The sequence below is a fragment of the Elephantulus edwardii genome, unplaced genomic scaffold, assembly GCF_000299155.1.
Source record: "Elephantulus edwardii isolate Elephantulus edwardi_28Jun2011 unplaced genomic scaffold, EleEdw1.0 scaffold00126, whole genome shotgun sequence".
In the NCBI taxonomy this organism is placed as follows: Eukaryota; Metazoa; Chordata; class Mammalia; order Macroscelidea; family Macroscelididae; genus Elephantulus; species Elephantulus edwardii.
The window spans coordinates 6,303,551-6,319,869 of NW_006399876.1; the positions used below are offsets into that span (position 1 = coordinate 6,303,551).

At 57.1% G+C, this 16,319-nt stretch overlaps 2 protein-coding genes across 3 annotated transcripts in view; one reads left to right on the forward strand and one right to left on the reverse strand.

Annotated features, from left to right (window-relative positions):
• IGHMBP2 (immunoglobulin mu binding protein 2) overlaps window positions 1-561 on the reverse strand; it is a 32,826-nt gene extending 32,265 nt beyond the window's left edge. For both annotated transcript variants that reach the window (XM_006893233.1, XM_006893232.1), the window contains exon 1: window positions 476-561. In XM_006893233.1, the coding sequence (XP_006893295.1) occupies window positions 476-561 (86 nt within the window). The remainder of the gene's footprint in view (window positions 1-475) is intronic.
• Window positions 562-724: 163 nt separating this feature from the next.
• MRPL21 (mitochondrial ribosomal protein L21) overlaps window positions 725-16,319 on the forward strand; it is a 15,968-nt gene continuing 373 nt past the window's right edge. The window contains exons 1-6 of the mRNA XM_006893234.1: window positions 725-824; window positions 5,003-5,060; window positions 7,633-7,718; window positions 8,977-9,140; window positions 12,842-12,894; window positions 13,393-13,496. Coding sequence (XP_006893296.1) covers window positions 725-824; window positions 5,003-5,060; window positions 7,633-7,718; window positions 8,977-9,140; window positions 12,842-12,894; window positions 13,393-13,496 — 565 coding nt within the window. The remainder of the gene's footprint in view (window positions 825-5,002; window positions 5,061-7,632; window positions 7,719-8,976; window positions 9,141-12,841; window positions 12,895-13,392; window positions 13,497-16,319) is intronic.

Here is a 16,319-nt window from a genome sequence, read left to right on the forward strand (position 1 = left end):
CTCTGTGCTTACGAGCCCCGAACCTCACCACTGGGGCGAGAAGCAACATCAGGACAGATGGCGATTGAAGTTGTCATCTCACTGGGATCCACAATCAACGAACACGCTTGTTACCAGCAGACAAAAAGTCAAAAGATGTTGCACTTGTCTGCACGAGGAGCCGCTTTCCCGCCCCCCCTGGGAGTGAATGGATGCCTGCACCAAGTCACGCAGCGTGCCTGCACCACTGCCAGGTCGGGAGCGCCTCTCTGCTGCTCACGAGGCGCAGGGGCTGGAACTGCGCTCCCAACGCGCCAGCCCTGCCCGCTGAGGGTACGCTCGGAAAGATCGAGAACAGAAAGGGCGTCCTAGGGTCCGAAAACGCAGCCGCGGGCAGCTCGGAGGTCCCCACCGAGGTGGCCGAGCCGAGGCCGGCGGCCCGGGCAGCGGCGCTAAGCGGGGAGGGCAGCGGCCGCAGGGCCGCGGTGGGCAGTACCTGCGCTCCTCGACCTCCGCGTCCCTCTCGAGCTCCAGCAGGTCCAGCTGCTTGCTCACGAAGCTCTCCACCGCGGCCGAGGCCATCTCCTCCGCCAGACCGCCGGCCCCGCGGAACCCTCGGCCGCTCCGAACCCTCGGCGCCTCGCCCGGCCCGGATCCTCCCACCCCCGCTGCAGCTCCCAGCCGGTCCCCGTGCGTCGACGCACACGCTCCCGCCACTTCCGCTTCCGGCCGCGGTTCCGGAAAGATGGCCGCGGCCGTGGCAGCCATGGCGTTGCCGGTGACACTCGGGCGGCTGGTGTCCGCGTGCAGCCGCAGCATCGTTAGGGCTTCGGGACCCGCAGCAGGTGAGAGCCGGGCGGCGGGGTGAGGGCGAGGACGTGGCGAGGCGTGCTCCCGGCCTCCGTCCTCCGTCTGCGTCCATGTCTGGTAGTGTCTGTCTAAGCGCGTTATTTTTGTGACATTTGTGTTGTTTTGTGTCATCGAGTCACCTACGACTCATGCCGACCCTATGCACAACAGCTCTGTACCCTGCTTTATCTTGAGCCAATCTCACCCTCTCTGACACCCCTGACCCCATTACCCCAGTCACTGTGTCAATCTGTGTCATCCAGGGTCCTCCTCTCCTAGGCTGTCCCTCCGTCTTTCCATGATGTCCTTCTCCAAGGACTGGTCCTTCATGACAACACGCCCAAAGTGTGTGAGTCGGAGTTCTCCCTTGCCTCCAGGAGCAGCCTGGTTTCACCCTCTCTAGGGTGAACCTGTTTGTTCTTCTAGCACTCCATGGTGTGTTCAACACTTCTCCAGCACCACAGCTCAAAGGCTTATGTTCTTCTGTCATCTTTAGTCACTGTCCAGTTCTCTGATGCATAGCAAGTAATTGCAGAGACCAGGCCCTGGATCAGGCACACCTTAGTCTCTAGACTGACATCTTTGCTCTTCAGTGTTCTGGAGAGGTCCCTGATAGCAGATTTTCCTAATCCAGTTCATCTTTTGATTGCCTTGCTGCTGGTGTCAAGAGCATTGATTGTGGACCTGAGCAAGCTGAAATTGTTCACAATCTCAAACCCTTCTCCATCCATCATGGTGTTGCTAATTGGCCTAATGGTGAGAATATTTGTTTTCTTGATGTTGACCTTCAGTCTTTTTTTAATAAAAAAAAATTTTTTTATTTATTTATTTTATGTGTGTACCATCAAATTGGATCTGACTGGTACAGGAGGCGATTGTTCCTCCTTCATCAGCAGAGCATCTGGTGGATTTGAACCATGCACCTCTGGGACTGCAGTGCAATTTCCTGCCACTAGGCCACCAGAGCTCGCCTTGAGCTTCAATCTTGTTGTTGTTGTTGTTAGGTGCCTCTGAGTTGAGTACAACTTAGAGTAACCTGATGAACAACAGACCTGAATTCTACCGTATCCTGAGCCATCCTCACACTTCCTAACACGTTAGAGCCCATTGCAGCAGTCATGGTGCCAGTCCGCCTAGTCGAGGGTCTTCCTTTTCCTTCACCAACCCTCCACCTTTCTGAGCATTATGTCTCTTTTCAAGCAGCAACATACCCGGAGCATGTGAGACAAAGCCTCACCATGGCTGCACCCTCTCCGGAACATATTTGTTTGTTCTTTAGACAGTCCTGTAGCATCAGAGCCGCCAGAGTTCAGATCTCGATTTCTCGCGTGAATATGGCGTTTCAGCTACTCATAGTATCTGTGTGTATACAGGGGCTATGGGCAACAGGCAGAGAGGAATCAGGGTCGCATAGTGGGAAGTGGGGAGGAGTGATTCAAATGCACAGGCATCAGGTGCCTGTCACATCCCCAAAATGTTCAGGAAACTGGAGCGGAGGACGTGCATGAGCAACAGTTCCTAGATAGAAGAGTATCTTATCCTCCAAGCTTTGCAGTCCTCTTGTCAGAAATAAACACCTCAGTAGTTTATTAGACGCCTTTAAAGTTTGAGGATCAAGGTATGCCTGATTCAGGCTATTGTCTTTTCAGTTGTTTTCTGTGCCTTTGACTTGTGGTGTTGGAGAAGAGAGCTGAATATCCCATGGACAGCCAAAAGAACAAACAGGTATTTCTTAGAGAAAGTGCAGCCAGAGTCTCTTTGGAGGCAAAAATTACAAAGCTTCATCTCACATACTTCGGGCATGCTGCTAGGAGAGGCTATACCTTGGAAAGAGGCTGCTTGCTGGGAGAGGTAGAGGGTAGGTGAAAGAGAGGAAGACCCTCCTCCACCACGTGGATCGACGCAGTGACCGCAGCAGTGGGCTCAGGTGTGTCAGGTTGGCATAGGACAGGACAGCGTTCAGCTCTGTTGTTCGTAGGGTCGCTGTGGGTCATATTCACCTCGACGGCACCTAGCTACAGCAAGGTAGCCATCATGTTTTTATTAAGTACATCAAGGTGCCGACTGAAGTATTTGATCAAGAACTTTGAACAAGGGATTTTGATTTGTTGACCATCGTGTTGAGATACTTACATCTTTAAAGAGAGCAGTACACAGTAAAACATTGCAAAGAAAGAGGAATAGGAACCGTGTGAAGGCTGATCACAAGATCACCGAGACACAGAAAGTTCTGGAGTCCTGGAAGCAGGAGGTGTTCATCAGTCTGAGGTAGTTTTCTGAAACAATTAAGTTTCAAGTGCTTCAGTGAGCCACATCAACTGAACACAGTATGTGAAACAAGATAAAAGAATTCATGTCTTTGAATGGTGTCATTGGCAGAGAATACCAAAAATACCGTCAGCTACCAAAAGAACTTTCAGATGCATGAGAAGCACTTGAAAATACTAGGGCTTTCATCAGGTGCACTTAGACTTTGACATCATTTCCCATTAGCTTTTTTGGAGAGGTCCTTAACCACTGCTAACGCGTGTGCTTGTTGGAGTTTGTTCTCCAGAGGGAAAGTCTATCAGGGTTCATTGTCACAGCCAGACAGAAAAAGTGACCCAGAGACAGACTAAAGGACAGTTTTAGATGTTGGGGACAGGAAGCTTACAGACTGGGGGACACAGTGCTACAGAGCTCCAGCAGCAACCCAAATGTTTTCCACTAAAGCTCGGAGGAAGCCGCTATCGTCTACATCTACACAATCCCGGTATGTGGCAGAGTTAAAAATTACATGTTGTTATAGCTGCCTCTAGGCAGAACCCACCCCAAGTGACCCACCAGCAAGTTGTTGTTGTTGTTGTTAAGTGCCTTCGAGTCGTAGGCGACTCATAGCGACCCTATGAACCAAAGTCCTCAGTCATCCTTTCTCCAGGTTCATAGTGTTTCTGGAGGCAAGCTATTACAGACATGGATGCCACTCCTGCTTCCAAGCTTGTTTTAATTGGGAAACTCCACCAAACACTGTCTCCCATGGGTAACCATTAATGCATTTGACACATCAGTGTCACAGTGTTCAGCCTCACAGCAACCACAAGTTACGCTGTACGGCAGGTGGACACACACCAGGGCTGTATGACCTAAAAGAATGTTTGACCAAAAACAATGAAAAACAGGCCTGAGGGCCATGGATTAGAGTCACCCACCTTTGGTTTGGGAGCATCACTTTCTGTGCACTAGGCCAACTGGTCTCTCTCTATGTTGGTGTTATTGTTGTTAAGTATAAGTACCGTTGAGTCTTAGGCGACTCATAGCTACCCTGTGAATGAAAGTCCTCAGCACTTATGTGACTTTTATCCTTTCTCCAGGTTCATAGGGTTTCCGGAGGCAGGTGACTCATTGTCACATAACAACAACATTCACACAGGAGGAAATTGTCCGTCTTTTTCCCTCAGAGCAGCTGGTGGATTTGAACCACATTCCTTTGGGTTGCTAGCCCAACTCCTTACCATTAGGCCACAAGAGCTCCCTAAGAATCACATAAGCTCGTGGAAATGTTAACAATATGGCTTAAGAGAAGCTCTCACCTGCTTGATATGGATCTGGTTCTGCAAGCGTGGCTGATAACAACAGGGCAGGCAGACAGCTTGTACCTGTGTTCCTGGAAGAAACTAGAAAAACAGGTCTAAGGACTCAGCTATTTTAGCATAAATGGAACCGTTTTAGGATTTGCCAGGCAGTGTTGATTGTAGATCTAAGTAAAATGAAATGCTTCTGAAAGTTAAAGCTATGAATAAGGATGACAGAAGAAGACAGTGTCTGTGAGTTGCGGGAGCTGAGTGCTAACTAGCCCGTGGCTAGCCCGTGGATAGCCTGTGGATAAGCCTGTGGATAAGCCCGTGGATAGCCCGTGGAGAGCCCGTGGATAGCCCGTGGATAAGCCTGTGAACCACTGAAGGAAACAGAGTCTGTCCTGGAGGGAGTGCAACCAGGCTGCTCCTTAGAGACAAGGACGGTGGAACTTTTTCTCACGGAGTTTGGACATGTTGTCAGGAGGGACCAGAGATTTGTTGTAGTTTTAAGTAGTGTTACAGTGGTTTAAACTGGGTACAGCAGTGACTGCACCGAGGTGTTGATGGAGATGGAGCGGTGTTGCATATCACCTTAGTAATCACATCTCTTGTCCCCGCAGCTTCCCTCTGGCCCGCCGCTCGCAGCTCCAGTTCCCAGAGCACTGCACGTCCTCAAGGGTAAATCCAGAAGAGCCCTGCGGCAGCCTGTGCGGTGGGCGGGGTGGGCGGGCGCTCAGGTGTTCCAGAGCATCTGGGTCTTCCCTGGCTGCAGGCGTCCCCTGAGAGAGGTTCCCAGAGCCCAGGCCGCCTTCACCCGAAGGAAGACGTGTGACTCCTGCTTAGAGAGTTCTGCCTGAGACGGGAGAGAGGAGGTGCTCAGAATCTTGAGGAGGAATGCGTAGCAAAGCGGACTGGGGTGGGAGGAGGGAAGAAAATGTGCAACAAGGAATTCATTTAAAAAATTAGAAAGCTTAGCTGTTGTAAAAAAGAGAAAAAAATATCTCCAATAAACTAGGTACTTACCTGAAAAAAAAATGCAGGAGTAAGTTTTGGCAAAGCGGGTGAACTTTACCAAGACATGGTTGCTGTGGAGTTGGCCCCTAGGTTGCTGTTGGGCGACTCCAGGTATGAGGAGCAAGGCCGTCCACAGCTTCTCAGAGGCTGGTTTTGTTTGGAAGGAGACCACCAGGCCTTTCTTCCAAAGAACCTCTGGGTGGATTCAAACCTACAGCCTTTCTGTTTGTAGCTGGGCACTTCACCACTTACCAACCCCAGGAGCAGTGCAAGGTGTCAGTGGTGTTAGGGACCCACATTGGTCCGGCTCTCTGCCCCTGCTCGCTAGAAATGCTGGACAAGGAGCTGGTCAACCCGGGCTGCATTTCCTCCCGAAAACGGGGAGTGAAGTCTGTACCAGAGTAAAGAATTTGTCCCAGTGCTGGACGGTACCTGAAGTCCAGCAAGCCTTCCTATATGCCCGCTGTCATCGAGGGTCGTAGTGGAGGTTGGGGCAGGACAGCCAGTCTGGAAGGAGCAGCTGAAAACCGAGACCAGGTGGAGGTGGATTCCCAGGCTGCATCCTAGCAGGTGGGGCTGCCTTTTCCTTTTTTCTGAATGATCCCACCCTCCGGGTCCAGCTGTCGAGTTTATCCTTCTCTCAAGTCTGTCTGCACCTGGGCCTCACCAGAGCCCGCCAAGGAGGCCAGCTTCCCACCAGCCACAGCAGCATCCCCGGTCCACTGCCCAGCCACCCCCGGGGAGTTCATGAGAACCCCAGAGTGGGGGCAGCCGTCCCCCCTCACTCAGGTCACACAAAGCACCCCGAGTCCCAGTGAACAGTCTGGGGAGACCCGGCCTCTCGGGACAGCAGAGTTACTGCAGGGCAGCGCTCTCGTTTAGTCAGGTTTTGTTGGGGTTTTATGCAGATAAGGGCTTACTGAGACTGTAGGATAGTGGTTGAAAGGCTTGTCTGCTAACCTCAGAGTCAGCAGTTCAAACCCATTCTCTGTTCCTCAGTAGAAAGACAAAACAGTCTCTTTCCCAAGGAGTTTACAGCCTTAGAAACCCTGCAGGGCAGCTCTGCCCGGTCCTGCAGGCTGACCCCACCGCTCCCCTCTCAGTCGGCCTCACAGCGGTGGGGGGGGGGGGGGTCCTCCTGCAGGCTGACCCCACCGCTCCCCTCTCAGTCGGCCTCACAGCGGTGGGGGGGGGGGGGTCCTCCTGCAGGCTGACCCACCTACTCCTGGCTCAGTCGGCCTCACAGTGGTGTGGGGGTGTCTGCCCTGTCCTGCAGGCTGACCCCACTGCACCCCACTCAGTCGGCCTCACAACAGTTGTGTGGAGGCAGGGCAGGGGGTGTTTTAGTAACAGGAAAAGCAGAGAGACCACCTGAGTCCATCTAGATGGCCTGGGGGGGGTCCAGCCGCCCCTCCCCTAGAGGGAAGAGTGGTCAGGGAATGAGAGCCCTGCCTGTTCCTCCTGCTCCAGCGCCCCTTTCTCCATCCGTGGGCGTCAGTGGGGAGGGGAAAGCCACCGGAGGTTACGAGCGTGAAGGACGCTGCCCACACTGCGTCCACTGTCACTAGGTGAGAGAGAGCAGACGCGGGCACAGGGGAGCCTGGCACGTGGCCCACCTGCCAAGTCCAGGTGCACATTCACTCCCTGAGCCCGTGGCTTTGTTCTCTCCTCTGCTAGGGGAGTCGGGGATGGAGTAGCTGAGTAACTTGCTCGCGGCCTTGCTACTCAAAAGTGGAAGGGCGGGCGTGAAATGGGGGCTCCTGTGTGGGAGTGAGGGGGTCAGGTCCCACCTGGCTGGGGCTCTCCCTGAGAGAGGACAGTGCTGATCATTGTGGGGGAGGTCACTGGAGCCCGGCTTTTGACGTGGCCCGTCCAGAGCGCGGGCTAACTGAGGAGCACTGGCCCAGGACGGGGTGCCTAGGATCCGTGAGTTAACTACTGACCTGTAGCTATTGTCCCTGCAAACACAAGGTTCTGAGAGCACGTGTGCAGGTGGACACCTGGCCTCGGGTCATAGCAGGGGTGGGGTCTGCACGAGGGCACAGTGGCTCCACACCTGGCACGTTTAAACGTGTGCACACGTGCCCACGCAGCATCCCACCCCGTCCTGTACATGTCACAGGACAGCTCACACGGACCCCGGCTCAGGACCTCCCACCATTCCGTGCGCACTGCTTCTTGGGGGGCTTGTGCCACCACATCACGTGTGACCTGCTCTGTGAAATTATCTCCCCAGATACGTTCCGAAAACATCCCTGAGCTCCCCGCCATGGCCAGAGATCGTGCTGCCCGACCCCAAAGAAGAGGCGAAGCACCATGCAGGTAAGGGCCTCCCCGGGGCCAGTGCCCGGGAGGTGACCTCGTCTCCAGGGGCTGTGGACACACAGGTGTGAAAGCACCTCTCCATTTTCCTGGACTAGAAACCATGGAACCACACGATGGCCCCTGGGCGCCTGCAGGTGGCAGTGCCCAGTGAGGGTGACCCGGCCCGTGGTGCACATGTGGGCTCAGAGCAGGACCCTCCCCCAGCTGCGAGAGCACCGCCTCGTGGCCCATGAGGACGAGGTGGCCTTGTACTAGCCATAGGCAGGGCCATCTGAGCCAAGTGGCCTGGACGCAGGGGCACAGCCAGCTGCCACCCAAGCTGTGACAGGCACCGAACCCGCGCTTTTCCAAGAAGCTGAGAATCCTGACTATGATAATCGAGTCCTCTAGTCTTACAATCCTGTCGTGGGTGCTGTGCAGGACACAGTCGCCACAGCAGACGGCTTCCTCCTGGCCGAGGGCCATGCCGCCGGGCGGAGCTCTGGTAGCAGGGGGAGGGATGGTGTGCCCCAGTCACACTCCTGCCCTGCCAGTGTCGGCTGTGGCCTCAGTGTTGTGTCCAGGGCAGAGCCAGGCCAGCTGGGCTTCTGCACCGGGAGTCTGCTCAGCATTAACCAACCTGGTGACACTCGGGGCTGAGTCAAGGTGAGGACAGTGACAGCACGCCCGGGGCCAGCGTGAAGCCGTGTGTTGGGTAGCGTCCTTCCCGGCGGCTCCAAGGGCTGTAACTCCCTGGTTTCCTGGTTTACAGAAAGGCCTCCCTTTTCTCTGATTTCACACACTCAGCCTCGGGCCCTCCATGAACCCTGAAAGAGAGCCAAGCAAGGGGGGCATTTCCCTACCTCAGAAAGATGACCCAAGAGCTGGGGGAGCCACACAGGACACGGCGTGGGAGGAGACCCCTGTGAGGTGGTTCTGGGGCTCCATGCAGCACAGGGCCGTGAGAAAGTGCACACCTCACATGAGGAGGTGCCCATGTGAACGTGACCGACCTCACCATGCTGGCGTGGGTGCCTCCCAGCTGTCACAGGCCAGGACCCAGGACAGAGTGGCCTGCCACAGAGGAGGCTGAGCAGTGAAGTCCCTGAAGGATCAGGGTGGAGGGGACAGAGCAGGGAGGTCCCTGTAGGGTCGGGGTGGGGGCTGAGCAGGGAGGTCCCTGGGCGGGGGTGGAGGGGAATGAACATGCAGGTCCCGCGGGGCTGTCACAGGGCTGTTCCCCAGCTGCTCACTGTCCAGTGTCCTCTCCCGGCAGAGGTGGTGGGGACCGTGAATAAGCTCATCGCCGAGGGCCACTATGGCAGGCTCTTCGCTGTGGTGCACTTTGCCAGCCACCAGTGGAAGGTCACCAACGAGGACCTGATTCTGGTGGAAAACGAGCTGGACGTCGCCTGTGGCGAGAGGATCCGCCTGGAGAAGGTACAGAGGGGTCTTGGTCACCCAGCTCCTCACTTGGGTCCAGGGAGGGGCGTTCACTATAGGTGCATGGCCGGGCACTGCCCCCGGGCCTCAGAACACCAGGCACTGCCCCCGGGCCTCAGCAGACTGGGCACTGCCCCCAGGGCCTCAGAACACCAGGCACTGCCCCCGGGCCTCAGCAGACTGGGCACTGCCCCCAGGGCCTCAGCAGACTGGGCACTGCCCCCAGGGCCTCAGAACACCGGGCACTGCCCCCAGGGCCTCAGAACACCGGGCACTGCCCCCAGGGCCTCAGAACACCGGGCACTGCCCCAGGGCCTTAGCAGACCGGGCACTGCCCCCCGGGCCTCAGCAGACCAGGCACTGCCCCCGGGCCTCAGCAGACTGGGCACTGCCCCCAGGGCCTCAGAACACCAGGCACTGCCCCCAGGCCTCAGCAGACCGGGCACCGCCCCCCAGGGCCTCAGAGCCTGCGGTGTTTGTCCCCAGGGCAAGCGTCTTCCACGGCCCCTATGGGACCAAGCTCGGCTTTATTGATTTGCCTTCTGCTCAGAGATGTTCCCAGAGGAAAACGTTTGAGCCCTAGATGTAATAACCGTCACAGGCAGCTGTGTGAGATTAAAGCTACGTTTAATCTGGAAAACAACCTGGAGGGTGTAGATGAGTGTAGCAGCGCTGGCTGTCATGGCCCCCGTCAGTCAGCTCGCATCTCCATCGGGGTGAGAACCTAAGCGGTGCCGCTGACGGTCAGCGTGTTTCACAGAGACCGTGACCGTGACCATCGAGGAAAGCAGGTGCACGCACACTGACACGAAGGTTCTGTCCTGACGAGACACTCACCTCTCTCTTCTTACCCTGAAGGTTTCACTATGACTGAGCTTGGAACCACTTTCCGTTCAGCATAAAGATAATTTAAAATTGAATAGATTTAAAAAAACAAAGGCAGCTCTGGTGGCCTGGTAGTAAGAAGCTGTGCTGCCAACCCGAAAGCACACGGTTCAAATCCACCAGCTGCTCTGTGGGAGATAGACGGGCAGTCAGTTCCTGGGTGAGTTCCTGCCACTGACGACCTGCTGGAGAGCCAGCGATGGGTCGGTTCTAACCCAACAGTACATGACAGCATAGAACGATACCTGTTAGTCCTGTTAAGTACTGAAATGCCCCGCCGAGGTTGATTCCAAATTGTCCCCCATCCTGGGTCCCCAGGGAGTTGGATCCACTTTGGGCACTGGATCGGCGTCTATCCATTCAGAGTTGTGTGGTTTGCCTGCTGGTTTAGCCACGTGTTTCCACTCCTCCTGTGCTGTTGAGGGCCTAGTTGTCAGGATTGGAGGAAGACTCACCTATACCTTTCGTTATGCAAATGATAGAGCCTTGCTTCCTGAAAGTGAGGCAGAGTTTTGAAGCACTTGCTGCAGAAAATCACAGGCTGCAGCCTTCACTATGGGTTACATCTCAACACCAAGAAAACAGAAATTCTCCCCACTGGACCAGTAGGCAACAACATGATAGATGGAGAAATGGTTGAAACTGTCAGCGGCTTCATCTTACTGGAATCTGCGTTCAGTACACTGGATATCAGCCCTAAGGAGATCAGAAGACTTACTGCATTGGAAAAATCTGCAGTTAAGGACCTCTCCAAATTATTCAGGAGCAGTGGTGTCCCTTTGAGTACTAAGGTGTGCGTGGTTCAGTAACTTGCTGTGCATCGGAGAGCTGAACAGTGAATAAGAATGACAGAGAAACTGACGCCTTTGAAGGGTGGTGCTGGAGGAGAGTGCCCGATGTCCTGCGGACGGCCAGAGGAACAGATCGGTTATGTCCCGGAGAAGGTGCAGCCAGAGTGCTCCCTGGAGGACAGGAGGGTAAAGCTTCCGCCCACATACTTTGGGCGTGTTGCTGGGAGAGGCTGTTCCACGGAGGACGTCACGCTTGGAAAGGCAAAGGGGCGGTGAAGGAGAGGAGGACCCTCGGCCAGGTGATGGCACAGCGACTGCCGCAGCGGGCTCTGCTGGGTCAGGAGGTGAGGACGGCGCCGGACAGGGTTCAGATCTGCCGTCCAGAGCGTCGCTGCGGGTCGTGCTCCGCGACAGCACCCAACAGAAACAGATGGTTAATCTATGTGATTGGGAAGCCCCTGTGGCGTAATGTGTTAGCGGGCAGGCTGCTAACCTGAAGGTCCGCGGTTCATCTGCACCCAGCGCTCTGAGGAAGGATGGACAGTCTCCTCCCCTCAAGATTTACGGCCTCACAACCTGACTAGGGGTCTTCCTGGGTGAGTCTCTGCGGGCTGCACTGCAGGCTTCGGTTTGTGGTGGCTTTAGTTCTGGACCACGCTGAGGATCGTGGGCCAGCCACGTGGACAGCACACTGGGGACACGGGTCAGCGCGCCCTGGTGGGGGACACGGGTCAGCCTGCCGTGGTGGGGGACACGGGTCAGCCCACCCTGGTTGGGGACACGGGTCAGTCCACTGTGGCACGCCATCTGCCGAGAGCTCCCGCAGCCTGGGACCCAGGTGTGGTCTAGCTCCGAGTGGACCACGTTGATTGTGAAGCATGAACAGCCTCCCTGTCCCCCCAAGACCTCGGGGACCCCGCCCTGCGCACGAGGGCCAGGGCACGGGGACTTTGAGCATCAGTGTAACAGGCAGCGTCAGGACGACGGGAGGCTTTTGCAGGTGGCGTTTCCTACCTTGGGAAGCCCTGTCGTGGGGAGGGGTCACACTGAGTAACCCCAGGATTTCTCTTCATTGTGTGGGAGTCTGCTGCCCCCCAGCCACGGGTGGTGGAACAGGCACTGTGCCCTCAGACGTCCCCGCTTAGGGCTGGTTTTGTTCTTGTCGGCGCAGGGTGAGCAGCCGCCGACGTCTAACCGGCTCCTCCGAGGCCCACAGGCTCCTCCGCACAGGCTCTGTGCTCGCTCAGCGTCCACTTCATGTCAGCGAGACCACCTGACTGTGCCACAGAGGCCGGCAGCAGCCGTGAAGGACCAGGCCGAGCCTGATCTCAGTGACATGGGTGGTACTGTGGACGCCTGTAAAGGCCCCGTTCTGTCAGAGGTCACGGAGGACACTGCCACAGTGCAAAACCCCACGGGGAGGAGTCTACTCTAATGACCCATGGGACCGAGGGCTCTGAGCCACCCCCCCAGTCACCCCCTAGGTCTCAGAGCCACCCCCGAGGGCGTCCACGGCTGAATCTTCAGTCAGCTCACAGCCTCATCTCCCCTTCAGAGCTAACAGTTCAGCTAGCAGTCCAGTGCTTAGCCCGCTGGGCCACCAGGCTTTCCCCCACTTTGTTGTGTTTTTACATGTCTCACTGGGGACATGAACAGGAAAGCCACCAGGGCTACCACCCAGGAAGCTGCCTCCTCAGGGTCAGGGAAGGCCATGCCCACGGGGAGTTTGGGCACCGGGTCCCCAGCGTCTCTGTCCCTCAGGAGCGTGGCCCCCGCTGGTCACACGTCTCTGGTGCTGCTCTGTTGTGAGCCAGTGTGTGATGGGGGTGCCCTGGGGGGAAGTGGGTAAGCTCTCATCTGCTACCAGAAAGGTCAGCAGTTCAAGCCCACTGCTTGTTCCACGGGACAAAGAAGAGGCCATGTGCCTCCATGAAGGGGACAGCCCCGAAGGGGCGCTCTGCTCTGACCCGCGGGGTCACGGTGCTCATTGATTAAAGCAGTGCTCTCCTTTGATCTCTAAAGGTCCTGCTGGTCGGGTCTGACAACTTCACGTTAATCGGCAAGCCACTCCTTGGGTACGTGCTCTGTGACAGGAATGACCTCGAGGCCGGACGGGGAGCTGACCAAGGGGGTTGGGGCAGTTATGACAGGAACAGAGGCTGGTCGGGGAGCAGATCATGGGGACAGGGCCCTTCTGACAGAGACAGGCCGGGCAGGGAGCTGACCGATGAGACGCCCGAAGAGCTGCCCCAGAAGACAGGGCAGGTAGGCTGGTTGGGGGTTCCGGTCCCACTTGCTGTGAACACCACGCACAGCACGTCGCCTCTTGGCCACAGTGGGTCAGGGTGTCCTTGTGCCGGTCACCAGCCAGCCCACTGGGTCTTTCCCGGCTGTCCTACGGTCCCCAAGCTCAGCCTCTTTAGGTGAGTATGTGGTTCCCACAGCATCACGGTGTGGGCTTTCACTGCCGTAATCAGCAGAAGGGAAAGGAAAGCATTCTAGAACTTTCCACGGGAGGCATTAGAATTGAGAACCAGTGGATGCAGGTCCTCATTTCCTCTGCTTCCTTCCAGAAAGGACCTTGTTCGAGTGGAAGCCACCGTGGTGGAGAAGACAGAATCGTGGCCTAAAATCAACATGAAGTTTAAGAAGAGGAAAAACTACAAGAAAAAAAGAAGTGAGTTGGTGCTCGGGTGTCCCGTGTCCCCCTGGCCTGGCACATCCTTTCTCTGCTGGGGCAGTTCCAGGGCTGAGGACTTCAACTGTCAGGGCCCTTTTCAGACAGACCGGGGCCTGGAGGAAGGTCCCTGCCTGGGACTGTGGTCAGTTGTACCTGTACCACGACCAGCAGCTCCACTCCCCCAGCCAGCTCACATCACACCCCGTGAGGCCAGCCCCTCCGTGAGGCCGGCCGCTAAGTGAGGCCAGCTCCTCCATGTGGTGTGATGCCCATGGCGCTCAGAAGCGAGGAGAATTCACCGAGATAGGCCTGAGAAACCAGGGCAGAGAGACTCTCTCACATGCTGTGGCCATGGCCTCACAGGGCCCCGTAGGAATCATGTTTGGAAAAGTAGAGGGTCATGCACAAACAGGAAGCCCCTGAATGAGACAGATGGACGCTGTGGCTCCCACGCACAGCAGTGGCCGTGAGGATGTCAGGGCCAGTGGGACCTGTTCACCTGGGCTCTGTTGGATCCACAGCTCACACAGGACAGTAGGTGGTGTCACACGGCACCTTGCACGAGCTGTAAGCATGACAGCGTCACAGCCACGTCCGCAATCCGGGCCCCTGTGCCAGGCGGCAGGGGAGAGGACTTGGATTCCCACCACAGCCTCGGACAGCACCGGGGCTGTGAGGGCGGCATGGGGAAGTCGGGGCGGCCAGCCCAGGGTCTGTAAGGTGTTCCTCATTGTCCTGCCCTGGCACGCTGGAGGGAGCACAGGGAAGGTGGGGTCACTGGGCAGGACTCCCTCCAGCCACCTGTGTCCACACCGCATCCACCCTGTCCTGAGGAAGCTCTGAGCTTGAGCCTGGTGGAGCCCCCCACCCCAAACACACACACACACACACACACGCACAGTGCACTGCTCCGGTCCAGCCCCTGGACACCGCATAGCGACCAGGAAGTCGTAAAAAGTCCATGCCATGAGGCCTCAGGGCGGGGGCTCTTTGGGGCCCACTCTTCCTGGCTGGGAGAAAGCTGCAGAGTCCTGCTGGGGAGGTGGACGTGCCAGCCCTTCAGACGTCCTCGCCGCCTGACCTCCCAGTGTTCACGTCGGCCCCCTGCTCACGAGCCCTTCAGCGAGATGGGGGGTTTCACTGGCAGAGTTTCATAAGCTCACACATGCGTGCTCAGCCTTCCCTCCTAGCCCGTGTCAGCCCGCACGCCCTGCCGGATGCCTTCTCGGCATCAAAGCCACACACACACCTCCACTGAGTGGGCTCGTGGCCACACTTACGTGTCCTGGGTGGAGTTGAACCTGGGTCTCCTGCGTGGGAGGCGAGAACCGTACTGCTGAGCCACAGGGTACCCTGCCGGCTGGTCGGTGCGATCGGGTCTGTCCAGCTCCCATCACGGCGCCCTGTGGACGGCAGAGCCCGGCCCTGCACGGCGCTGTGCCCTCCTCAGTTCTGCCGTGTTTGCCCACCGTCACAGCCTCTGTGTCCATCCTTCTCATCAGGGGGCTTCCCCACCATCACTGACTACCAGGCATGATGTCGTCCTTGGGGCAGAGGTCGTCCCCCAGGACAGGTCATCCCCCGGGGACAGGTCCCCTGAAAGCCAGTCTGACGGCCTGAGATAAAGTCCTCACTCTAAGGAGCATCTGATCGCACTTCCGACAAGAGAGAGTGTTCGTACGGCAGTCCATGACCCTGATGTGCAGCCCTTGACCAGGACGTGCAGCTGTGACCGTGACGTGCAGTCTGACAGTGACGTGCAGCTGTGACCATGATGTGCAGTCTGTGACCGTGACACGAAGTCTGTGACCATGACGTGCAGCTGTGACCATGACATGTAGTCTGACGGTGACGTGCAGCTGTGACCGTGACGTGCAGCTGTGACCGTGACGTGCAGTCTGTGACCGTGACGTGCAGCTGTGACCATGACGTGTAGTCTGATGGTGACGTGCAGCTGTGACCGTGACGTGCAGTCTGACGGTGACGTGCAGTCTGTGACCGTGACGTGCAGTCTGACAGTGACGTGCAGCTGTGACCGTGACGTGCAGTCTGACAGTGACGTGCAGCTGTGACCGTGACGTGCAGCTGTGACCGTGACGTGCAGTCTGTGACCGTGACGTGCAGTCTGTGACCGTGACGCGCAGTCTGTGACTGTGACGTGCAGCTGTGACCGTGACACGCAGTCTGTGATCGTGACGTGCAGTCTGACGGTGACGTGCAGCTGTGACCGTGACATGCAGTCTGTGACAGTGACGTGCAGTCTGACGGTGACGTGCAGTCTGACGGTGACGTGCAGTCTGTGACCGTGACGTGCAGCCCGTGACCGTGATGTGTTAAGTGCTCCTCCAGGCCCCCTCATTCAAAGGCATCCACTTCCTGCCAGCAGTGGGGAGTAATTCAGTTACGCCTGAAACAGTAGCATTTCCGACTGCTACACGACGTCCTAAGTGAATTAGGGTTCCTACTACAGCCGCCCCACGTCACCTTCAAAGTCCCTTAGCCAGGAACCTTCTGCACTGGGAGCTTCCAGATGGGAGCCATCCCCCCCAGGCAGGCAGAGTCCCCTTGGGAGGGCCCTGCGTTTCTGGTCTCTGCAGCACCTAGGTGAGCTCAGGGGACACCTGCACCACAGTGCTGTCGGCAAGGAGTGTGGCCAGTAGGGAGCTCAGTGGACAGGCAGCTGTGAGGGCAGGGGGCTTAGCCAGGAGGAGGGAGGGAGCTCAGTGGACAGGCAGCTGTGAGGGCAGGGGGCTCAGTGGACAGGCAGCTGTGAGGGCAGGGGGCTCAGTGGACAGGCAGCTGTGAGGGCAGGGGGCTCAG